Source organism: Bubalus kerabau, chromosome 18, assembly GCF_029407905.1.
Source record: "Bubalus kerabau isolate K-KA32 ecotype Philippines breed swamp buffalo chromosome 18, PCC_UOA_SB_1v2, whole genome shotgun sequence".
Lineage (NCBI taxonomy): Eukaryota > Metazoa > Chordata > Mammalia > Artiodactyla > Bovidae > Bubalus > Bubalus kerabau.
The window spans coordinates 67,396,775-67,422,909 of record NC_073641.1 but is presented as its reverse complement, the minus strand read 5'-3'; the positions used below and the strand labels follow the sequence as shown (position 1 = coordinate 67,422,909).

General features: G+C 46.7%; 1 protein-coding gene and 1 long non-coding RNA gene across 4 annotated transcripts in view; one reads left to right on the top strand and one right to left on the bottom strand.

Moving 5' to 3' along the window:
* ADCY2 (adenylate cyclase 2) overlaps positions 1-22,779 on the top strand; it is a 456,786-nt gene extending 434,007 nt beyond the window's left edge. For 2 of the 3 annotated variants that reach the window (XM_055554954.1, XM_055554956.1), the window contains exons 23-26: positions 1,447-1,554; positions 10,926-11,040; positions 16,259-16,383; positions 20,270-22,779. In XM_055554954.1, the coding sequence (XP_055410929.1) occupies positions 1,447-1,554; positions 10,926-11,040; positions 16,259-16,383; positions 20,270-20,422 (501 nt within the window). In that variant the 3' untranslated portion in view covers positions 20,423-22,779. The remainder of the gene's footprint in view (positions 1-1,446; positions 1,555-10,925; positions 11,041-16,258; positions 16,384-20,269) is intronic. The other variant, XM_055554955.1, reaches the window with a different exon arrangement.
* Positions 22,780-24,017: 1,238 nt separating this feature from the next.
* LOC129633167 (uncharacterized) lies at positions 24,018-26,098 on the bottom strand. The gene is made up of 3 exons (XR_008704935.1): positions 25,968-26,098; positions 25,739-25,829; positions 24,018-24,166 (listed from the first exon to the last, which is right to left on the bottom strand). It is a non-coding gene; the product is annotated as an uncharacterized LOC129633167 (long non-coding RNA).
* Between the last annotated feature and the right edge of the window lie 37 nt (positions 26,099-26,135).

Here is a 26,135-nt window from a genome sequence, read left to right as displayed (position 1 = left end):
AAAAGCAATATGAATGCAGTATAATATATTTTAGAAAGGACAAAGTATATGTCTTAGATTTTGAAATAGATGTCATTTTTCAATTTTCTGCCTACCAAGGGAACAACGTGCTTTGTTTTCTAGGAAGAACAAACAGACCCCTGATATGAAAGATATGGATGCTACACCATTTTTAATAATATCGTGCAAATATAGGAAAAACTGACATCAGTGAACATAGGTTCATCATGATTAATGGAACTTTGAAATACAGTGATGAATGATGTAACAGGAAGGTTTTAGGCCAAGCATCTAAATGTCTTAGGGGACCTGTGCGTTTCTCTACTACCACTGTTGTTACCATGAGGTTGACTCAAGACTTGTGGTGAAGTAATGATAACTAGAGGCTTCCACTGTTATGCTGGGTCCCTAGAGGAAAATGGGGGCGTATTTCCTCCAGCTGTTCCTCTGTAAAATAAATGTTCTCCAGCATTAGTGTCCTTGCAGGTTTGATTGGCTCATAGAGATGTGATAATGAGATTTGCTTACCTATCTTAGATTCTCTAACATGGAACTGCCTCTGAAAGCAGGAGTACCAAGGAAGGCTCTAGAAGGTGTTCCCAGCCTTCTGTCCCTGCCATTGTCCTGCTGAGCAGATACAGAACCTTCCAGAGTTTCCTTCATTTGCTCTCTCCATCAGGTCTTTCTCTTTCCTACCACTTATCTTATTTCTACCTTTCTTCCATCCCACCCTAAGTCTTAATATAGTGGATGGGGAGGAGCCCAGTAAGAAACTGATTATTGGTGCCAGAAGCTGAGACAAAAAAATAAATTAGGATCAGAGCTAATAGGAGGAGCCATTCTAGATCTTTATTCCCTCCACTCCAGGTTTTCAGAGGGCAAAGGCCAACCCCTGGCAGCGCGTGCTGTGTGCTGTGCTGTGCTAAGCTGCTTCAGTCGTGCAGACGCTTTGTGACCCTATGGACTGTAGTCCCCAGGCTCTGGCCATGGGATTCTCCAGGCAAAAATGAATTGCCATGCTCTTTTCCAGCCCCAGCACGATAATTGGTCATAAATTACCCTCACCATTCAGGGAAGACCTCACACTCTGAATCATTTTGTATTTAGGCGCTTCAAACACAGAGTGGGGAAATGTATTTGAGGAAAATTTGAAAATTTAATGAGGCAATTATCACTCACACGATAGGCTATCCTGCTTTCTTCACTAGGAAATTCTGAAAAATAATGTGTGTTAACTGGAAGTAAATTATTATACTGTATTTCCTTCCAAGGACACATGCTTTGTGAAATTGATGAAGTGTGCTTTCCCCAAGATGCCCAGGGTCAAAGGGTGAATAAATGGTGCCCTGTTCCCATGAATGAGCACTAGAATTTGAGAATGTCTCTTAAGTGTTTGGCATTGGGTCAGCACCCACATGAGTAACTATGATTCTCATTGCTTCCCAGCTGCTATCCAAGCCGAAGTTCAGTGGCGTTGAAAAGATCAAGACCATCGGCAGCACGTACATGGCAGCGACAGGTCTGAGCGCGGTGCCCAGCCAGGAGCACGCCCAGGTACACACGTGTCAGTGGCACCCGGCACACGTGAGCCTTGGCTCCGCCCACAGGTCATCCATGAGCCAAAACAGTCATGCAGTGGCCCATACATTGTACTTTAAGCACAACCCAAACCTCAGTGATTAAGGTCTCATGAGAAAAGATGAGAATTCTGGAGGCTTCTGTGGGTGTGTTCCCTGAACCCCTTTCTCTGGCAGACAAGGTAGAAAAAACAAGGCAGTTGCTTAATACCAGATAAATATACAAGAAAGGAGATTTCAGTTCAGTCACTCAGTCGTGTCCGACTCTTTGCGACCCCATGAATCACAGCATGCCAGGCCTCCCTGTCCATCACCAACTCCCGGAGTTCACACAAACTCATGTGCATCAAGTCGGTGATGCAAGGTGACTCATTACAGGTGGCTCAGATGATAAAGAATCTGCCTGCAGTGCAGGAGTCCCGGGTTCATACCCTGGGTCGAAAAGATGCCCTGGAGAAGGGAAAGGCTACCCACTCTAGTATTCTTGCCTGGAGACTCCCATGGACGGAGGAGCCTGGTAGGCTACAGTCCATGGGGTCGAAGAGTTGGACACAACTGAACAAATTTCAGTTTTATTACAGGAAGGCTCCTGGGCTTTTTATTTAAAGCAATTTGCTCAGAAAACATGCTGACCACCTAGAAATTTGGTTGAAAAGGTGCTTTGGTCAAAATTGAGTATCCTCACTCAACTAGGGTTTTTGAAGAGGGTTTTCTATTAAGTTGTATTTTGTTTCTGTGTGTGTGTAGATATGTTTTGTTAACTTGTGGGTCAGTAACAAGACCTGTTTCCCTTCAGGACAGTGGGCTCCCTGATGGGCACCAGCATATTTGCATGGGGCAGACAGAGGTGGTGGGTACAGCACAGGGAGACGGAACTTACCAGAACATGGCTTGCTGGAGGCGGGTGGATTCCCCCAAAGACAGAAAGAGCTTGGACGCCCCTCACGTGCTCAGTTTCCACTTCACCGCCACCTTCTAAGCTGCTACCCCTCTAACAAGAGAGGGACAGAGGGGCAGCAACTTGCTCAGATAGGGCTCCCCAGGAACATCAAGAGAGGGCGTTCTTCCTCGATAACATTTGTGGGCGGAGAAGAGAATGTGAAATATCTGACTCAAGGTTAACATAGGTGTTTTTTTCAAGTGAGAGAGGTAATATATGTCCCACGTGCTCTTCTACTTAGGTGTCACTTCCACGTTATTATTTCATGGGTACAGACTACTTCAGGCTTCCCAGATGGCGCTAGTGGTAAAGAACTCACCCTTGGCAACCCACTCCAGTATTCTTGCCTGGAGAATCCCCATGGACAGAGGAGCCTGGCGGGCTACAGTCCATGGGGTCACAAAGAGTCGGACACAACTGAAACAACTTAGCACTCAGGCACAAATTACAAGTAATAAGGAACAGTAACAAGCAATAAAAGGAACTTTGGAAAAATCTTAAGCTCTGAGCAGTGCCCTCCCAAGCCATCGTGATGCCTGATGCAGAAGGAAAAAAGGGCACCCCTGTTTATGGGGTGTTATGTATATTTAAGGATTGTGTTTTTATTGCCAGAACATTCAAGTGTTGAAGAACTATTGGAAAATTGGGCAATAAAGGTATTAAAAATGTACAACATTGTTTTCATTTTAAATATATTATTTATACCAAAAATAGAGCTAATTGTAGTTTTACTTTCCCAGCTTTAATGGAAGAAAACTTAAACGTTTTTCAGCATCTTTAATGTTCTGGAAAAACTAACCATTAAAAAACTAACATAAAATTATGTAAACAGGGACATTTTCATGTGTTTCTTACCCTGCATGCAGATTAGAGCAGGTGCCCAAGAGTTTGATGCTGTGAAAGATTGAGGGCAGGAGGAGGAGGGGCGACAGAGAATGAAATGGTTGGATATTATCACTAACTCAATGGACATGAGTTTGAGCAAGCTCTGGGAGATTGTGAAGGACAGGGAAGCCTAGCGTGCTGCAGTCCATGGGGTGGCAGAGTCGGACATGAAAGAGCGACTGAACCGGTCTTAAGTCGCATTCCCCAAGGTCCCAGCAGGGGGCGCTGTGCAGAGCAATTCAATTCAGCTCAGTTGTGTCCGACTCTGCAACCCCATGGACTGCAGCATACCAGGCTTCCCTGTCCATTACCAATTCCTGGAGTTTATTCAAACTCATGTCCATTAAGTCTGTGATGGCATCCAACCATCTCATACTCTGTCAGCCCCTTCTCCTCCTGCCCTCAATCTTTCCCAGCAACAAGGTCTTTTCAAATAAGTTAGTTCTTCACATCAGGGGGCCAGAGTATTGGAGTTTCAGCTTCAGCATCAGTCCTTCCAATGAATATTAAGTACTGATTTCCTTTAGGACTGAGTGGTTTGATCTCCTTGCTGTCCAAGGGACTCTCAAGAGTCTTCTCGAACACCACAGTTCAAAAGCATAAATTCTTCAGCACTCAGCTTTCTTTATAGTCCAACTCTCACATCCATACATGACTACTGGAAAAACCATAGCTTTGACAAGATGGGCCTTTGTCAGCAACGTAATGTCTCAGCTTTTTAATATGCTGTCTAGGTCGGTCATAACTTTCCTTCCAAGGATCAAGCATCTTTTAATTTCATGGCTGCAGTCACCATCTGCAGTGATTTTGGAGCTCAAAAAATATAGCCTCTCACTGTTTCCACTGTTTCCCATCTATTTGCTATGAAGTGATGGGACTGGATGCCATGATCTTAGTTTTCTGAATGTTGAGTTTTGGGCCAACTTTTTCACTCTCCTCTTTCACTTTCATCAAGAGGCTCTTCAGTCCCTCTTCGCTTTCTGCAACTAGCCACATCCATGTGGTGCGTGATGTGGCGCGTGGCCCCTGTGCTTCCCAGAACAGCACTCACTTCCTCGTGCCTGTTTTACAAACCTGCTCCTTCCAGTGCTCCCTTTTTATCATCCTGGTATTTTGGAACACTTACTCAGTGCCTCTTGAGTCGGGGAAGTGCCCCACCCCTGGCCCCTTTTACAGATGGAGAAACTGAGGCACAGCCGTGCAGTGACTTGCTGGTGGAGAGAACTAGCAGCCAGCGAGCAGGGCTGCAGACCCCAGCACTCTGGGTGCAGGCCTCACCTCCATCTGCCCACAGGCCTCATGCGACTTCACCCGAGCCTCTTCCTCCCTAGCCCCTCACTGTGTTGGCATCTGCACCCACCAGTTTGCATCCACACCATTCGCCCAAGCGCTCCTTCAAAGGGTGCCCAATCCCTTCTGTCTTTGGCACCCGTGACCACAAAACCTGCCTCCTCGGCTGCATCCTGACTCTTGAGTAATGCCTTCATGGTGGAGTGGAAAGAGGGTGGCTTTCAGGTGAGACTGCTCCTTGCTTACTGTGATAGCTAAGCTTTCTGCACGTGCATGTCCCTTTATGCACAGTGGAGATCCTACTCATTTCCTAAGACTGTGGGGAAGACCTCATTATTATGCAAAATGCTCCACAGGCATAACTTTTCCACAGGTATTAAAAATGCTAATAGCAAAAATAATACAGTTGTGGCTTACACACTGTTGGACAGATAAAAGGGTTTTGGAACATAAATGAAATATCATGTCCATGCAGGGATTTTTTTTACTCAATATGAGCTAGTTTTATTTATAAATATTTAATTAGAATCTTGATAAGATTATCCTGGAAATATTTTGAAATTAGTGAAAATCTAAAAGGAAAGTCATTATGTTTGATTGGGGGGGAGTAAAATGCTTGACAAATAAAATGGGTATTAGTCTCTATAAAAAATGAACGTCCCGTTTGTCTTTTGTAGCTTACCTACTTGTTTTTCTAGTTGTAAACAAAAACTTTCTATTTATTATTCACAAACAAAAAACTTTCTGTTTATTGTTTAGCCAGATATTTAGTTTGGCAATAGAACATGTTCAACACAGTCAGATATGTAGTTTGGCAAAATATCCCAAGTGACTCAGTGACAAAGAATCCACCTGCCAATGCAGGAGATGAGGGTTCTTGGTTATAGTTCTCCATAAGCTGGATAACACATCTGTCACCATTTGAGCAACAAGACCGTCAAGGAATAATGCTTACCAATTTGTCCATATGTATGTGCCTATTTTATTTAAATCCCTTCCTAAGAACCTTACAAAAGTGAACATGATGCAGAAAAAATTTAAATTAATAAACTAACATGCAACTTTAAAGATAAGACAGAAACAAAAATTAGAATGATACAATAAAATGCAAACCAAATAGCAAAAGTTCTGACCACATTCAGGAGGCACAGGGGGACGAAGGCAGGATGGTAAAGTTTATTTGTCTGACAGAAGTGTTGCTACCTCAGCTTTTTTGTTTCCATTTGCACTGAGCACCTTTTTCTATGCCTTCGCTTTCAGTCTGAGTGTGTCTTTAGATTTGAAGTGAGTCTCTTGTAGGCAGAATATATATGAATTATTTTTTAATCCGTCAACCCCTCTATGTCTTTTGATTGGAATATTTAGTCCATTTATGTTTAGAATAAATGAAGACTGAGGACTCTGGAGTCAGATTGCCTGGCTGCAAAGCCTGGTTCTTTTTCTCTCCACTTCTCCCTCTTCTATATGCATAAGTGAGATATAGACAGTTGCTCCTTCATGGGAGTCATTATGAGCATTAAGTACACGGGTACATGTGCTCAGTTGCTCAGTCATGTCCAACTCTTTGCGACTGAAGCCCACCAGGCTCCTCTGTTCATGGAATTCTCCAGGCAAGAGCACTAGAGTTGCCATTTCCTGCTCCTCACACTTACATGCACCATTGCTATTAACCCAAAATTTCCAGCAGCCAGCACAAGTGGCATACTTTAGTGTTCATAAAGTGAGATTAAATCACTCATTCATTGATATATTTGAAACCAGGCCACGTCAGGCTGCGTTGGGACGCTCCACTGGGTCCCTGATCCAAGCTGACAAACAGGCCCTCACCTCAGGATGGGCTGTAGTGAGCAGTGTGCTTGGTAACATCCTCCTGGAAAATGGTTGAACATGTTGACAGCAGGAGAGGGGGCTGTCTGCTAGAAGATCTCTTAATGCACATTTTTAAAATGTTTTTATTTTTTAATTTCTCAATTTTTTTCTTCTTTTACCTTTTTTTCTTCTTAATGAACATTTGAATCAAATACATTCTCTGTTAGGGTGAGATCAGGTGGAGAACATTGCATTCAGTTTAATCCAAGTTCACTGCACACAGAGGAATCCACAGATGACCCAGCAATCAGGCTGTTTTTTCATAAATATTATTTCATGCCTGAGTTTTGGTAAATACTGGGAAGCTATGAATTCCAGTCCTGTTCTCAGGTGCCTGAAACTCAGTGTTCTGAGCCCTCACTGTATTGAGGGCCAATCTCCACACTGGGACCGTCAACTCAACTGCTTGGACTGACTGTCCTTCAGAAAATTGTGAGGTCTGATCCGTTCTCCTGGGAGCCCCAGGGAGACGAACCAAGTCCTCCTTAGACAGCAGTTCTAAATCTTCAGAATCAGACGAACATCACTATAGCAGGAACTCGGTGAAAGTTTCACGACGGGAGGAAGGCTAGGGGAGCAGAGAAGAGAAGCCGGGAGTCAAGCCTCATGTTAATGTCACCTTGGTGGATACCGGTCACTTGGGTTATACAATAACCTCAACAAACATGCATTTACTTTATGCCGTGTTCCCTGCAGGTGAAACCTGCAAAGCAAACAGCTTATCAAATGTGTTCCAGGAAACTGAATGAGTGCTCTCACTATGTAGCCGGAAGTCGGTTAAATATTTGGAGATGGGAGAAATTATCTGGATCATTGGAGAAGGAGCTGCTTCTCAGACTGTCATCAAGCATTTATCAAAAGCTCAGTGATAAGGACCTTGTGAAATGAACTGAGCTCTTCTAGAGACTGAGCATAATTTTCTCTAGGGTTTACTACACCCAATTGAGATATTGATGTTGGATTTAAAGCCCGCTCCTAGAGCACAGTCTCTTCATTTTTCACTGACGTCACGTCAAACCCACAGTTTAAGCCTACTGCTGAGAAACAGATTGGGTGGTAATTTATCAGGGAGGTAAGCTTGTTTGCTGCACCTTGATTTCGTAAAAAGCAAACCATTTCTCCCGAGGCCAATCTGTTCTCCTTACCAGGACAGTTGTAATTTTTATGGCACAGGAACCTGTCTGTTGATTTAACATGTTCTGCTTCCCCTCAAGGAGCAAGATGTTTGCCAGCCGATTGCATAAACCTCCAAATCAAGTCTTGCCCCTAAGTCATGAGACAAGAGATAGTATCTAGCTCTGATGGAAAAGTGTAGCTGTTCTTAAGTAATGACTCTTTGCATTTCCACCAAAGTTAGCTGACAGTCTGTTTCGTGGTTCTAATTTTTTTAATAGTTTGATTTGCTCTCACAATTTTAAGTTGTGAATTTATAGCAATGGTAGTATTTCATCGTCTTTCTGGAATGATACAACTCACCCAAGGAAAGGAAGAAATCTCTCTCTCTGGGCCATAACTTTCAGTCCTCACTCACATATATATATTCAGTTCAGTTCACTCACTCAGTTGTGTCAACTCTTTGCAACCCCATGGACTGCAGCATGCCAGGCCTCCCTGTCCATCACCAACTCCCAGAGTTTGCTCAAACTCATGTTCATTGAGGCAGTGATGCCATCCAACCATCTCATCCTCTGTTGTCCCTTTCTCCTCCTGCCTTCTATCTTTCCCAGCATCAGGGTCTTTTCCAGTGAGTTAGTTATTCGCATCAGGTGAACGATTGAAGCTTCAACATCAGTCTTACCAATGAATATTCAGGACTAATTTCCTTTAGAATTGATCTCCTTGCTGTCCAAGGGACTCTCAAGAGTCTTCTCCAACACCACAGTTCAAAGACATCAATTCCTTGGTGCTCAGCTTTCTTTATGGTCCAACTCTCACATCCATACATGACTACTGGAAAAACCGTAGCTTTGACTATACAGACCTTTGTCAGCAAAGTAATGTCTCTGGTTTTTAATATGCTGTCTAAGTTGGTCATAGCTTTTCTTCCAAGGAGCAAGCATCTTTTAATTTCATGGCTATGTATGTGTTTTTAAATAATATTTATTTACTTATTTATTTGTTTGGCTGTATCCGGCCAACATCCACTGGAGTTCCAGAAAAATATCTATTTCTGCTTTATTGACTATGCCAAAGCCTTTGACTGTGTGGATCACAATAAACTGTGGAAAATTCTTCAAGAGATGGGAATACCACACAACCTGACCTGCCTCTTGAGAAACCTATATGCAGGTCAGGAAACAACAGTTAGAACTGGACATGGAACAACAGACTGGTTCCAAATAGGAAAAGGAGTACGTCAAGGCTGTATATTGTCACCCTGCCTATTTAACTTATATACAGAGTACATCATGAGAAACACTGGACTGGAAGAAGCACAAGCTGGAATCAAGATTGCCAGGAGAAGTATCAATAACCTCAGATATGCAGATGATACCACCCTTATGGCAGAAAGTGAAGAACTAAAAAGCCTCTTGATGAAAGTGAAAGAGGAGAGTGAAAATGTTGGCTTAAAGCTCAACATTCAGAAAACTAAGATCATGGCATCCAGTCCTATCACTTCATGTCAGATAGATGGGGAACCAGTGGAAACAGTGGCTGACTTTATTTTTCTGGGCTCCAAAATCACTGCAGATGGTGATTGCAGCCATGAAAGTAAAAGACGCTTACTTTTTGGAAGGAAAGTTGTGACCAACCTAGACAGCATATTAAAAAGCAGACATTACTTTGTCAGCAAAGGTCCATCTAGTCAAGGCTATGTGTTTTCCAGTGGTCATGTATAGATGTGAGAGTTGGACTATAAAGAAAGCTGAGCACAGAAGAATTGATGCTTTTGAACTGTGGTGTTGGAGAAGACTCTTGAGAATCCCTTGGACTGCAAGAAGGAGATCCAACTAGTCCATCCTAAAGATCAGTCCTGGGTGTTCCTTGGAAGGACTGATGTTGAAGCTGAAACTCCAGTACTTTGGCCACCTGATGTGAAGAATTGACTCTTTGGAAAAGACCCTGATGCTGGGAAAGATTGAGGGCAGGAGGAGAAGGGGATGACAGAGGATGAGATGGTTGGATGGCAACACTGACTCAATGGACATGGGTTTGGGTGGACTCTGGGAGTTGGTGATGGACAGGGAGGCCTGGTGTGCTGTGGTTCATGGGGTTGCAAAGAGTCGGACACGACTGAGCGGCTGAACTGGACTGATCTGGTCTTAGTCGTGGCACTTAGCATCTTCATGGCTTCATGTGAGATCTCTCGCTGCAGCACACTAGTTGTGGCACGCAGGCCGCCAAGCACAGGCCTAGTTGCTCTGCACCAGGTGAGATCGTAGTTCCCTGACCAGGGATCAAACCCATGTCCTCTGCAGCGCAAGGCAGATTCTTAACCACTGGACCACCAGGGAAGTCCCTGTATGTTATTTAGTGCAGTGGTCTTATTGTTGTTTAGTCACTCAGTCATGTCCAAATCTTTTGCAACCCCATGGACTGTAGCCCACCAGACTCCTCTGTCCATGCGATTCCTCAGGCAAGAATACTGGAGTGGGTTGCCATTTCCTTCTCCAGGGGATCTTCCTGACCCAGGGATCAAACCCATGTCTCCTGCATTGCAGGTGGATTCCTTATTACTTAGCCACTGGGTCTTAGCTGGGAGCAATTTCATTCTCCAGAGCACATTTAGCAATGTGTGGAGACATTTTTGGTTGTCACACTGGAAGGAGAGATGTGACTGATATCCAGAGGAAACTGATTGACTGGTTTGATCTCCTTGCTGTCCAAGGGACTCTCAACAGTCTTCTCCAGCACCACAGTTCAAAAGCATCAATTCTTTGGTGCTCAGCTTTCTTTATGATCCAAAGGATGCTGTTCAACCTCCTGAAGCATGCAGGATGCCCCCCAACAGAGAATAATCCCACCCAAGTGTCAGCTGTGCCTGAGCTGAGAGATTTGCTTTAGTGCTATCGCCCTTATGGGTTCCTTTGATCGCCCTCTTGTCCTGTTTCTCTTCCCCTTAGCTGGTACCTTGCTTTTCTCCATCTGCCTGTCATCCTGAATAGGCGGGTTCTGTCTGTTTTCCTTCTCACTCATTCCCACTGAAACCATCATATTTGGTTTTATCTTTATTCCTGATGAGTCCTCACCCCCTCCTCCTGCTGAGTCCTCACCCCCTCCTCCTGCTGAGTCCTCACCCCCTCCTCCTACTGAGTCCTCACCGTCCCCTACTGCTGAGCCCTCACCTCCCTCCCACCTGCTGAGTCCTCACCCTCCCCTCCCGCTGAGTCCTCACCCCACCTGCCCTGTCTGTTCTCTTCCAGGAGCCGGAGAGGCAGTACATGCACATTGGCACCATGGTGGAGTTTGCGTTTGCCCTGGTGGGGAAGCTGGATGCCATCAACAAGCACTCCTTCAATGACTTCAAGTTAAGAGTAGGTATGTTGTGCCAATCTGGGGTGGGTTGTGGGGAAGGCCTGGCATCCGAAGCAAGGTCGACAGCCCTTGCAATGTTGGAGCAGCACAATGACAAACGTGGGTTAGAGTAGCAGGACTGGATGGCAGATGGATGCTCAGGATGGCTGTGAGCTCAGGAGGCACTTTTGTGCAAATTAGGGGAGAAAAATGGGCTTCCCTGGTGGCTCAGCAATAAAGCATCTGCCTGCAATGCAGGAGCTGCAGGAGACTTGGGTTTGATCCCTGGCTTGGGAAGATCCCCTGGAGGAGGGCATGGCAACCCACTCCAGTATTCTTGCCTGGAGAATCCCATAGACAGAGGAACCTGGCAGGCTACAGTCCATAGGGTCACAAAGAGTCCAACATGACTGTAACAACTTAGTACCCATGCAGGGGGAAAAAATACCCTCTTTGGCTGCACCCAGGCTGCAAGCACTTAGTTTCAGAAGTGGATGGTGAGCCCGGCTTGAGTCCGTCCACCAGGGTCATTTCTGCGGGTCACAGGGGGAATAGGCTTCAACCATCCAAGGACCAGGTACAACTAACTGTAAGCCCCTCCATCCTTTTATGCTGCTGGGGCCCAGTACAGCTATATAGGATGCATCCAGACTTCAGAGATGTAAAAGTGTTTTTAAATAGTTAAGAATCCATGCTTCCACTGCAGGGAGCATGGATTTAATCCCTGGTCAAGGAACTAAGATCCCACATGCCTGGCAGTGTGGTTAAAAAAAAAAAAAAAAAAAAAAAGACTCTAGAAATTGTCAGAACAGTCCCACACTCCTGGAGTTGAAAGTTCCAATATTTGAAACTATTTTCTTCCTTTGCTATCCATATGTTCTGAATTTTTAAACCCAGAAATGTCTCTTGAGAAAACGGGGTTCTCTTCATGGCTTGTATGTCTTATTGTCGGCATCTGGACACAGATGCCTAAATAAGATGCCTTATTTAGATTGTCCCACCTGTGTGCCCAATGGACCTTTACCTGGCTTTACCTGTACAAAGGCGAGAAGGGCCAGGTGGGCAGGACACTGCTCCCATCAAATGTGGAGGTGGTCCCTTCACCTAGAGCTTCTTTATTGATTTAACAGCTTGGAAAATGGGCTCCTCAATTTTCCATAGTATCCTCCTTTAAAAAAAAATCAATTGCATGGTGGAATGACCCCTCTATTGTCAAATAGCTGTTGTTTTTTTTTTAAGTATAACTGATTTACAAAGCTTTGTTCATTTCTGCTATATACAAAGTGCTTCAGCTATATATATATATATATATATATATACACACACACATTATTTTTTATATTCTTTTATTATCGTGGTTTTCATATTTGATATTATGGCTTATCATAGGATATTGAATATAGTTATCTGGGGTACAGAGTAGGAGCTTGATATTTATCCATTCTATATATAAAAGCTTACATCTACTAACCCCAACCTCCCCCCTCCACCTGTTGTCAAATATGTATGGACCAAAATAATATTGCCCTTCACTGCGGGGGGAATGAGACAGTTCTTTGCTAGTCACATCCATCACATCAGAAGCCTCGGGCTCTTGGTCTGGACCATAACCCTGTTTTCCAAATTAATGTGAGCAAGTCAGTGGGCTTCCTTCAACAGGTAGTTATTGAGTGCTTACTTCACACTGATTATTAAGTAACTATTAATAGCCATACACTCGCCCCCACACACCAGCTCTTCTGGATTTCTGCCGAAGCCTGAGAATGCTTCCCCAAACCTTCAGCCTCTCCCAAGGGCAGGCTCCCTGCTCCACCTCCAGGCATCATACCGTCCCGTGGCAGTTTATGGTGGGAACACAGAAGGCTCACATCGGCCCCTGCAAAATGTTGATACACATGAAAAGGAAAGTATTAGTTCCTCCATTGTGCCTGACTCTCTGCAATTCAGGCTCCTCTGTCTGTGGAATCCTCCAGGCTAGAATCCGGGAGTGGGTTGCCATTGCCTTCTCCAGGAAATCTTCCCAACCCAGGGATCGAACCTGTGTTCCTGCATTGCTGGCAGATTCTTTACTGTCTGAGCCACCAGGGAAGCTATAGTAAGAGCCAAATTTGCTCCTAATGTCCTTTTCTGCATGTCAAGCTGTAGGATCAATGAGTGGGAGCCATAGCCCCAGCAAACCCCTGCCCTTCAGCAGAGATCTCTCTCCTGCCAGTAATACGGGCCCAGGCTCTCCCCACCCCCACACCCTCAGCCCCAGTCCCCCAGCCACTGACCAAGAGGAGTCAGAGCAGCCAGAAGGGAAACTGAGGGCAGCGGGGCTTGGATCACTGGCCGGCAGCTGGAATAAGTTATTTGGGGTGCCCGAAGCAGAGATGTGAGCTTTACCGAGTTACTCCACTAGAATGGAGGAGAATTCCCCCTCGGCCCTGCAGACCTTCAGGGATTCTGCGGGACAGTGTTGCTATGGTGTTTCCTGCCTCCCTTTCCACTGCAAAGAGGAGGTGTTGCCCTCCGATCTCTAGCACTCCATGTACACGAAGCAGTTCAGTAGTGGGAACTGAAATCTCTCAGAAATACCCTCATTAACCCATACAGTTTGACTCCCGCAGTAGGGCTGGGAGGCGAGGAGCCAGGAGAAAAAGCAAAAGGGGAAAATCAACCAATCTCAACGCCTCTGTTTCTATTTCTGTGGCCCACGTCCCCACTGCGCCCGTAACAACTATGGGTCAGCGTGTTTGAACTGAGTTCTGGGATCAAGGAACCATCCTACCCCCTACACTTGGGTGGGGGCTTGGGGGGAGCCCAGCCTCTCCCTGACAAGGGATGTTGACCAGACTTTTGAAGCCTCGGCTCCTGACAGCAGATGCTATGTCCATATCCATCCAAGGTCAGAGCGCACCCTGACCTCCGGCGTGCACCTGTAATGACCCTGGTTTTACAGTTGCCCTTACAAAGAGGGGGTGGTCAGAGCCCCCATGCCCTTCCTTGTTGGTGGTGACTGATTGTCTTGGAGAGGAACCTGGGCACAGTGCCCATGGAGACCAGGAATCCAAGAAAGCCTTCGTGCCTTGGCGACCATGCGGCCAGGGCCCTCAAGAGAGGTGACTCATGAATTTCTCCAGGGACCTTTGGTTCAGTTTCCTTGGCGGATGGCAGTTTGTGAGGAGGCTTGATGCCCCAGAGGTTGGGTTTCCCCACTCTGAGGGGTGCAGCGCTGTGAAAGAAAGTGAAAGAGTCGCTGAGTTGTGTCTGACTCTTTGCGACCCCATGGACTGTAGCCCACCAGGCTCCTCTGTCCATGGGATTCTCCAGGCAAGAATACTGGAGTGGGTTGCCATTCCCTTCTCCAGGGGATCTTCTGGACCCAGGGATCGAACCCAGGTCTCCTACATCACAGGTAGATTCTCTACTGTCTGAGCCACCAGGGAAGCCAGCTTCCAGAGACCAAAACCCAAACAGCAAAACCCAGCAGGCCTCCCAAAGCTTGTCTGAAGGTCACAGGCTGGTGTCTCTCCTGCCTGCAGAGGGATGGTCTCTGTCTGCCCTGCGTTCCCCCACCAAACATCACGCTCATGGGAACCTCCCTCCATCTTCTTTAAATTTTAAATTAACATATTTAAAATTCCCTCTAACATTTCGCTGAAACCACCACCCTCCCCTTGACACACGCGTTGTCCTTTCTAGCTGTGGTGTGCTATTCTGTGAGCTGGACGTGTGCAAGCCTCTAATCCTTCTTGTCTTTACCCAGTTATGTATTTTTTTTAAGTGCCAGTCATTTTCTCATGTGAAAAGTTTCCCCCAATTTGAATTGCATCAAAATCTCTATATTACATATATCAAGATTTGCTGGGTTTTTCTTTCTTTTTTTTTTTTTTTAATGCTACCATGGGGACTCCCTCCTTCGCTTTGGTGCAAGCTGGGGGAGTCAGATGGGAATCAAGAGCACAAACATGCTGGCACTTCCCTGGTGGTCCAGTGGTTAAGACTTCACCTTCCAATGCAGGGGATGAGGGTTCGATCCCTGGTCGGGGAGCTAAGATGCCCCACTCTATGCAGAGGGGCCGAGAGGTTAAAAAGAAAAGAAGGCGCAAACGTGTTCCTCTGGAACTTAGTGAGCTCGCACGTGGGGTGTGTCCATGAAAGTGGGCCCCCCGAGCGGGGGAAGAAACGTGTGCACAAGGAGCTTGCAGCAGAGAGAGGAGAGCAGGGTGAGCGCAGAGCCAGGAGCCCACTGCCCGGCTCTGTGCTCTGCCTGCGCCTTCTGCCTCCTCCACTGAAGATGGAGGCTGCTGACAAGAGAACACATCCCCGGGGCTGGTGTGAGGATTAGAGGTTTGCACACGTCCAGCTCACAGAATAGCGCACCACAGCTAGAAAGGACCACGCACATGTCAAGGGGAGGGTGGTGGTTTCAGTGAAACGTTAGACGGAATTTTAAATATGTTGATTTAAATTTTTAAAAATTTAGAATATTTAAATATTCATTTCAGAAGTAGGTGGGATCACTTAGGAGAAGAAGATTGATGTATTTACACGACCATGCATAAAATAGATAGCTGGTGGGAAGCTGCTCTACAACACAGGGAGCTCAGCTCAGTGCTCTTGGAGGACCTAGAGGGCTGGGATAGGGGTATGGGAGAGGATATATGTATATACAGAGCTGATTCATTTTGCTGTTCAGCAGAAACCAACACAACATTGTAAAGCAAGTATAAGTAAGTAAGAAGTGTTAGTTGCTCAGTCATGCCCGACTTTTGCAACCCCATGGACTGCAGCCCACCAGGCTCCTGTGTCCATGAGATTTTCTAGGCAGTCATACTGGAGTGGGTTGCCATTTATACCCCAATTTTAAAAGTGATTAACTACAAAACTATTGGAAAGTAACATAATGATTATCTCTTGATTATATGGCAACATAGAAAAGCAATTATAATGTTTAGTTTTGTAAAGTATACCAGTTTTACACCATCGTGGAATAGTGACAAATAGACATCTGAGCGTGAATCAAGGCGGAGGAGAGGAAGGAAGAGAAACATTTTAATATTTTTGAGATGATGAAGTTAGAGGAATGATTTTGCTTTGTTTTGGCAGGTTATTTTTTGCTTTGTTTTGAGTTGGGCTAATGTTCGCTTGATAATGACAGTTCAAGAAAGGTCTTGTAAAACCTTTCTGTTTGAGACTGTTGCTTGCACTGTTGAGTTCATGGTTTGAATCTCGCTAACCTGATGCTGGTGTGTCCCAGGTATTAACCATGGCCCTGTCATAGCCGGTGTGATTGGAGCTCAGAAGCCGCAGTATGACATCTGGGGCAACACCGTCAATGTGGCCAGCAGGATGGACAGCACCGGAGTCCTGGACAAAATCCAGGTAATTCAGTGGGCTCTGTGGGCATCTGCCATGTCTGTCCTCTGGGGAACTGTGAATAAGCATATAATAAGGATAACATTAAAGCAAAGGAAAGAAAGTCAACATTGTCATTTGCTTAAACTTTTTATTGAGGAAATATTAATTGGTTTCTGCATTTACTGTGAAGAGTAAAACATTATGTCAAAGTGTGAAGGATATGGCATTTGTAAACGTAGATCAGACCGACCCACGTGGCAGTATGCCCGCACCAAGGGGAGGGCAGCGGGCGCCCTCCCTGCTGGTACGCACACCAGGCGTGATGCCCTGCCTTCCTCTCCCCGGGGGGCTGAACTGGGAGAGCAAGGGGAGGGAGAGGGAGAGATGAGCCGGAGTGATGTGAGATGACAGCGCTAGAACGGACTAGCCTGGGGTTTGGGTATCTGGAGATGACTGGAAGGTTCTGGAATCCAGCCAAGGGAGCGGAAACCAAAACCTGACAAATTAAAAGCAGTGGTGACTGCATGCGCCTGCTTGGGCTGCGGTGCTGGCATCTAGAATGAAAGACACTCTCTCCGAATGAAAAGGGGGTGTGTGTGTGTCTGTGTGTGTGTGTGTGTCTGTCTGTGTGTGCACACCTGTGTGTCTATTCGTATCTTTGTTTTCATCATCCTCAAAAAGCGATGTTCCACATTTCACCCCCGTTTTGTTACGACTGGAGTTTATCTGGAGGATACTTTCCTGCCAAATGGCAAATTTGTATGAAAATCACTGGGCACAAATAGTAGACTTTATCAGTTTTGTGTCCTCTTCAGAGAGCTCCACGAGTCCCTGTTCTGCATCTCAGCTTGGCCGACATTCTCTAATATCCCTGCCCCCTGAAAATACAGTGGACACTTTCTTCACTCCAGTTGTCCGACTCTGTGCGACCCCCTGGACTGTAGCCCGCCAGGCTCCTCTGTCCATGGGATTTTCCAGGCAAGAATACGGGAGTGGGTTGCCATGTCCTCCGCCAGGGGATCTTCCCGACCCAGGGATGGAACCCGCGTCTCTATGTCTCCCACATTGGCTGACAGGTTCTTTACCACTAGCGCCACCTGGGAAATCCCTCTAAAACGGCACTGGGCTTCTTAAAACTGTGTGATTTAGTGCAGCGCAGCCCCCTGGACTGCCTCTGTGTGCTCTGAGCCCGGGGAGGAAACACGACAGATTCCTGTTCGTCCAGAGCAAGGGGTCAGTCCACAGGCCCATCTGTGTGTCCACTCAGCTCAGCGGCTGGAGGGTCCACCTCTGCGTAGGTTTTCTTCTCCTGAGAGTGTCTCTCCCTACAGCTGCACTAGCTTCTTAGCAGTAATGAGATGCCAATAAATATAAAAAATGATGCTGAGAATATTAAAAGTGTCCCCTGGGCCTGCGGAACAGATGCTTTTTATTACAGAGAATATGCTTTCTATGCCTGAAATTTTAGAAAGCCCCTCATCACCCAGCCAGGCTTCCCCTGGACTTGGAGGAATAATGCATCCGTGTATGCTCAGTTACGTCCATCTCCTTGCACCCCTGTGGACTATAGCCCACCAAGCTCCTGTGTCCACAGGATTCTCCAGACAAGAATACTGGAATGAGTTGCCATTTCCTCTTCCAACAGATCTTCCCAACCCAGAGTTCAAATCCAGGTCTCCCACATCTCCTGCATTGGCAGGCAGGCACTTTATGACTGAGCCACCTGATGGCTGAGGTAATCAAGGTGATGGCTCCCTCCTCCCGACCATGATAATTATGTGGTTGGTGCTACAGATTCCAATGACCAGATCAAAAGTTGGCCAAAGGCATGCCTAGTACCAGCCTCAACTGCGAAATTAACCTGCCAGACTTAAGACAATATGTAGGTTCTCTGTGTGGAAGACCAGACATGAAGTGTGCATGTGTGTGTGTCTGTGTGTGTTTGTATGTGTGTGTGTGTGAAGGTGAGGATAGGAAAGGAGAATTCATGAGTTCACGCTCAGTCGTTTCCGATTCTTTGTGACCCCATGGACTGTAACTCACCAGGCTCCTCTGTCCGTGAGATTCTCCAGGCAAGAATACTGAAGTGGGTAGCCATTTCCTTCTCCAGGGGATCTTCCCGATCCAGGGATCGAACCCACATCTTCTGCAGTGGTACACAGGTTCTTTACCACCAAGCTACCTGGGATGCCCCAAATGTCTGTAGCATTCTCCAATTTTGATTGCCGTAAGAACTCTAATCAGGAGAGCATATTTGTCATCTGAGTTTCTTGCCTACCTCCATATTTTTTTCAGTTCTTATCTGATATTCCTGAGCTACATCTATCCTCCCCTGGAACTTGGGCCCGGCCAGGGGAGGGCAGAATGTGAATATCTGGCCTCTGCGTCCCCCTCTTCTCCTGATCTACTCCGAAAGACCCACCCTTTGGCCCCTTTGAGAGGGGCCAGCCGCTGGATCACGTGACAGAAGACAGATTTCTCTAGCTCTTCCCATAACTGGCCCTTGACACCTTCACATCATGCCCTTCATCCTTTCTTCTGGCAGCCCCAAATGCTGTCCTGGGGTCTGGAAGCCCCGTCCTCCTCCGCGGTTTTGTTTTGTTTTGTGATTTATTTGTCTGTGCTGCGTCTTAGTTGCACACTCGGGATCTTTGATCTTGTTGCAGCACGCCTGATCTTTAGTCGTGGCGTGCAGACTCTTAGTTGAGGCCTGTGGGATCTAGTTCCCCAACCAGGGATCAAACCTGGGCCCCCGCCCTGGGAGTTTGGAGTCTTCGCCACTGGACCACCAGGGAAGTCCCCCTCCTCTGGTTCTGATGACAGCATCTGTCATGACAGATGCACCCCCGAGCCTCTCTTCGCCTCTCTCATTGCCATAGTCACTGCCACTGCACCATCCCCCAACAGCGTCCACACCAGAAACAAAATGGTGGTGTGGCCCGTCCAGCGCACATGTGTCTCCCGCGTGCCGGAGGAGACAGACTGAGTTCTCTGCAGTGATGTGGGTGCTCCTAGAGTCTACAATACAGTGTGAAGTAAGAAAGAGAAAAACACGTATCATATATTAATGCATACATATGGAATCTGGAAAACTGGTACAGACGAACCTACTTGCAGGGCAGGAATAGAGATGCAGACTTAGAGAACAGACTTGCAGGCACAGGGAGAGGAGGACGGGGGACAAACTGGGAGTGTAGCACTGACATACACACACTACCGTGCGCAAAATCGGTCGCGAGTGGGAAGCTGCCTCAGAGCCCGGGGAGTTCTGCTATGACCTGAGGGGATGTATGCATACATATGGCTCACTACGTTGTACAGCAGAAACTCACACCATGTTGTAAAGCAGTGAGACTCCAATTTTAAAATTGTTAAATTAAACAAGACAAGCATTGTCCTTAGAAAGCTTCTCTTCTCGTGAATTACCCTCTCTTCTACTGGTTTCTTGAATCAAAAGAGCATAAGCATTTGCGAGCTCTTCATCCTTGTAGTGAAGTTATGAGCATTTGGGGGCTCTTCATCCTTGTAGTGAAGTCACTCAGTCGTGTCCGACTCTTTCTGACTCCATGGACTGTAGCCCACCGGGCTCCTCCATCCATGGGATTTTCCAGACAAGAATACTGGAGTGGGTTGCCATTTCCTTCCTCAGGAGATCTTCCCCACCCAGGAACTGAATTCGGGTCTCCCGCATGGCAGGCAGACGCTTTACCATCTGAGCCACCAGCATTCTTATCTGGAAAATCCCATGGACGGAGGAGCCTGGTAGGCTACAGTCCATGGGGTCGCAAAGAGTCGGACGCGACTGAGCGGCTTCACTTTCACCTTCATCCTTGTAGTCAAACACCTCCCTGAGAGGATTGTGTCCACGTGGGCACCAAGCGCTTCCTCAACTGTCACTGTGCTTTTCCAGGTGACAGAGGAGACGAGCGTCATCCTACAGACCCTGGGCTACACGTGCACATGTCGGGGAATCATCAACGTGAAAGGAAAGGGGGACCTGAAGACCTACTTCGTCAACACGGAGATGTCACGGTCCCTTTCTCAGAGCAACCTGACCTCCTGAAGCCTCGCCTTTGTTTCGGTGGGAGGACTGTACCTTCAGGACGATGACAATGCACTTTCTGACTGCCACTCGTGTCCCTCGTCTGTGGTGTGTGTGTGTGCTCTGTTCTGTCCTCCGGAGCCTCTGCAGACTCCTTCCTGTGACCTGGTGGCCTGCCGTTTGGTGTCTGACGTGTGCCAAGATCGCCCTGCCACTTGCACTGTGCTTACTCCTAGCAGAAGGAACAGGAGCGCGCGTTACCGCAGAAGAGCCTTTAGCGAAACTGACAAAGAGGGGAGAGGTGAAACAAACAAAAATTCTTAAGGCAATAAAACTAGGGGAGGGGGGCTGTATATTATCTTCCGGTGCATGTTCTTTTCTGGAAAATATGGTAGCTCGCCAACCGCATCCGCTAGTCTGATACTAAAACACACAGTATTTGTGACTAAGTTGATTCTGTTGCCCCACCTGGAATCCGACGTGTTCGCCCATGTGTCTCATTGCAGTGGCTGTCCCCGGGCCCAGCTGGGACCCAGGGGCCCCCATCACCCTGCTCTCTCGTGTCTCGTGCCAGCAACACCTCACCATCCATCACCAGAATTAGTTCTTACGACCTAGGACTAGTTTTGTACCAGACGCGTCTGATGTTTTGATGCCATTGTCTTTTGTAAGGTTAATTCATTAAAAGTTTTATGTACTTTGGTTGATAGTCTGTGTCTTCCCCACCACACCCCCCGCCCCCTTTCCAGAATTGAGTTGGTTTTCCACGTCTTCTCCCCTGGACAGAGCTGTTTCAGAAGGGACTCTCCAGAAGCAGAGGTGGAGCTATCCTTTTTCTTCCCCTGATGTTTATTTATTTGGCTGCCTCGGGTCTTAGTTGCAACACATGGGATCATCGTTGCATCATGATGGACCTTACGTCGCAGAGCATGGTCTCTCCAGTGTGGCCCACAAGCCCAGTAGTTGCTGCTCAGGCTTAGCTTCCCCAAGACACGTGGGATCCTAGTTCCCCAACCAGGGATGGAACCCACGTCCCCTGCATTGCAAGGAGGATTCCAAACCACTGAGCCACCAGGGAAGTCCCTGAGACTGTTGAGCTCTCCTTGAGTAACTTAGATGGAGACAGAGTTTGTGGTGCTGGTCACTGATTATGCAGCGCTCTGGAAAGTGTGTCACATGATTTTCATCTTGACCTCTCTATAGAGCATTTTCAGGAGACATGGGTTCGATCTCTGTGTCAAGAAGATCCCCTGGAGTAGGAAATGGCGACCCACTCCAGTATTCTTACCTGGAAAGGCCCACGGACAGAGAAGCCTGGTGAGCTACAGTCCATGGGGTCGCAAAAGACTTGGGCATGACTTAGCTACTCAACAACACAGAAGATTTACAGGGAAAACTATTTTACCAGTAGAACGATCCTCTGCTAGCATCAGCACATACTCTGTCCACACACTCTGGTCCACTGTAATACTGCAGTAGAGCTGTGAGACACAGAATAATTTGGAATTCTGTACATCAGCATGCCAGTAATTTGAACTAATGAAAGAAGCTGCTAAAACTCCACGGGTTGCCAGTTATGTCTGAGGAGACTTAAGATGGCACAAAGGCAACAGCTATGCATTGTTGAAGACAGAACACTGGAAAAGCGTGTTTCTGTAAATCCAACACTAAAGTTTTGGTGTCTTTCTTTACATAAAGATATCATACTTTACCAAAGTGAAAGTGAAGTTGCTCAGTGGTGTCTGATTCTTTGTGAACCCATAAACTGTAGCCTACCAGCCTCCTCCATCCATGGGATTTTCCAGGTAAGAATACTAGAGTGGGTTGCCATTTCCTTCTCCAGGAGCTCTTCCCAACCCAGAGATTGAACCTGGGTTGTAGGCAGATTCTTTACCGTCTGAGTCACCAGGGAAGTCCAATACTTTACCAAAGAGAGGAGTAAATAGCAGGTTGGCCAAAAAGTCTGTTCGGGTTTTTCAGTAAGCTGTTATGAGAAAATCCAAACAAAATTTTTTGGCCAACCCAGGTCGTGCATAATGGAATGTCTAAAAGTAGAGCTGCAAATGCCAGCCTGTCTGGGCAGACCGTAGCTCAGGGTAGGCCTCTATAAAAGGTAGAAGACCCCAGTGATCCACTAGGAAGCGGCTGGGAACTTGGACTTGAAGCAGGAAAGCCCTTGGTTTGATCCCTGCCTCTGGTGTTTTGCCAGCTGTAAGGCTTTGAACACACATTTCAGTTTCTCTTAGGAGTATTTTCCTCATTGGCAGCTCATGAGGTCAAGTCTGATTAACAGAGCTAATGACCACGAGAGAGGCTGGCGGGTACCCAGGCCTCGCTCCTGCCAGTGCTTTGCAGGATCAACACAGCTGCCCTGCCAGGACCGTGGCTCATACTCGGTAAAAAGCGCTTATCAAAATTAATAACCGGCCTTCATCCCAGAGTGGGGATACAGCATGACTGGTCCATTTGTCTGCCTCAGTCAGAAATTTTTGATCCTATAATTGCAACTCAGCATTGGCCTTAATACATCTAATTCTCTAGAAAGGTGAGTGAAAGGAGAAAAAATGGTATAAGGGCATTTGTCTTCACTGTAACCGAAATCTGGGCTAGGACGCCCTAGGTTCAGTGACTTCAGATGGTGCCTGTGGGTTCTTCTTCCCTTACAGTCTACAGCAGCCGCCCTAGGGCTCCCATGTCACCTGCCCTTAAAAGAAGACACCTGCAGATGAGTGATTCACCAAGAGATCTTTTTTTTTTTAATTTACTTATTTTAATTGGAGGCTAATTACTTTACAATATTATGGTGGTTTTTGCCGTACGTTGACATGAATCAGCCATGGGTGGATGCAGAGGGAGGTGGGAGGGGGTTTCGGGACAGGGGGGACACATGTACACCCAAGAGCTCTCTTTTATAAAATATTTATTTATTGGCTGTGCTGGGTCTTAGTTGAGGCATTCGAACTTTTATTTGTGGCATATAGGATCTAGTTCCCTGACCAGGGATCAAACCTGGGCCCCCTGCATTGGGACCTCGGAGTCTTAGCCACTGGATCACCAGGGAAGTCTCTGCCAGGCACTCTTAAATGTTTCCCCTCAACCCCTGCCCTGGAATGCAAAGAGAGATTTTTTTTTTTGCCCCCAAGGCTGTATCTCCAGTCTTATCAAACAGTAGACTTTTTAAAGCAATGAGTCATTATCAGAGTCCACCTCTCAAAGGTTTGTGCATACCTGGGTCTCTCAAAGTGAGGTTCCCAGACAGCAGCATCAGCACGACCTGGGAATGTGTTAAAAACGCACATGCTTCAGGCCCCAATGCAGAGCTGCCAAGTTGGAAATCCTGGTGGGCAGTGGCGGAGCACGCTCGCTGTGCTTAGGAGAACAACTCCACGTGATTTTGATCCACAGGCAAGCCTGAGACCCCCTGCATTTTGCAAGAGAGGAAACGGGGTACAGAGAGGTCCGGGGGCTTGCCCCAAGTTTCCCAGATGACCAAGATGAGAAAAAACGGAAAGCTGCTTGTTTCCTGAATCTGAAAGTTGTGGCTCAGGGTCAAGGCCCCCGCGGTTTGGGCAACTCCAGACATTCCCATGAGCAGATCATGCAAATGAGAGGACCATCCACGTCCATCAGCCCTCATGCCTGCGACACCAACAACACGTAAGACTCCTCAAGGCTCTTCTGAACCTCCAAGTCTTGTAGGAGTTCCGCTCTCATGAAAAATGCTGTGACTCCAGTCCCCTTAATTCTGCAGAATTTTCGATACGCCTGTTTAAAGAAGTCTACGTTATCATCAATCTTCCGTGTTTTTCCTTTTCCCAGTGCAGCAGCGCTTTCCTAAAGACAGCAACACTCTGCTTTTGAAAAACACTAACTTGTGGTGGAAACTTGATAGGTCGAAACAAATCCTTTTAATATATCTTTCTCTTTGATAAAGTTGACTAACAGGCATTCATTGTTGTCTTTGAAGTGTAAAAGTCAAGATGCTAAGATAAATACATTTAATTTTCCCTTGCTGTCTAACAAATGTGAGTTTTTGAAATCTTGCCCAGTTCAAGGCCTGCTTTTTAAAAGCAGTGGAAGGGTAAGGGAGTGGGGTTTGACTTAAGGTAACTGAAAGTAATCTGGTCTGTTAATTTACGGCAACTGCTTTCAGATGAAGGCATTTCTTTGAGATGCCTTGTCTTTCTCGATAATCAAGACTGAAAAAAGTGTAATTTATAAAAATTTCCATAACCCAAACTTTGTATACTTTCTATGTATACTTTCTTTGTATACTTTCTATGATGTTATTATAAATGTAGTTAACACACCCAAAGGCATCCCAAATAAACTGCTAGTTATTTGAAAAAAGAAATTTTTTTAAGTCAGTTATAGTGAAAGTACTCTTGCCTGGAAAATCCCATGGACGGAGGAGTGTGGTAGGCTACAGTCCATGGGGTTGCAAAGAGTCGGACAGGACTGATCGACTTCACTTTCACTTTTCATAGTGAAAAAAATTTTCAAAAGTATAAAGAAATATTTAAGAGTCGCTCAACCTTGAAATTGCCAGGAACACACAGTGTCATAAAGTCCTTAGTCAGAACAATACAAGGAGCAATGGAGGAATCAGCATTGAAATTAATTAATCACCTGCCCATTAACTGCTAAGCTGTGGGAAATTTAATCACAATAGATGAGGAGTGATTTCTTCCAAGAGATCCATTCATTTAAACCATAGCCAAATCTTAACACTTGAAATAAGTTTCAAATCATCTCCAGAGTAAACATTTCCAACTTTCGTTAAAAGCAGCAGCTGCTTCCTAAAAGAAAACTACAAATAAACCGTCACTGCCCTATGGGGTCAGCGAAGACCACATTCCAGTGGCCCCTTGATTCCCACACAAACTCTTCAAGGCTTGGAACTCCCACTTTAAAGATTGGGCTTCTCTGGTGGTCCACTGGTTAAGAATCTGCCTTACAATGCAGCGAACACGGGTTCGATCCCTGGTCTGGGAAGATTTCACGTGTCCTGGGGCAACTAAGCCAGAAGCCCTAGAGCCCAGGCTCCGCAGCCAGAGAAGCCGTCGCAGTGAGAAGCCCCTGCACTGCCTGGGGGAGTACTGCCCCTGCTCAGCCCTGCACCGCCTGGGGGAGTACTGCCCCTGCTCAGCCCTGCACCGCCTGGGGGAGTACTGCCCCTGCTCACTGGCCACTCGCCCTGCAGGGGGCTTTTGTCCTTAGTTATGCAAATTTCTGTGATTTGTGCCTCAGACCTCTGGCGCGGGAGGGGGCGGTTGTAGAATCTAGAGTCTAATTGTGCCAAAAGGCAATTTTATTTTATCTCCCATTAAGTGTTACCTGTGCCATCAGATGGTAGCAGTGCCCATAACCGGTAAGAAAAACATCTGAACACCATTGCTATGAGCTCCTGTCAGGGAGACACGCAAACCTGCAGAGGAGAGAACAGAAAGCAAAACCAACCGCGGTCAAGGGGGAACAAAGTTTTCATTTTATTCAGATGCCCGCAATGGATCACCCTCCAGCATCATTTCATCTTGAAATTGTTTCCAGGGGAAAAACGTCCTACCAGGTGTTCATCCTAAGAATCGCAGGCCTTTGGCCAGGCTGGTCGCCCAGGAAATACACAGGCAAGCAGCCCTGCGTGGTCCTTGGTCCTTCCCCGCGACCCAGCGCGCATCCAGGGGAATCAAGGGCGCCCACCGGCCCCGGGAGGCCCTCCGAGCGTCCCTAGCGC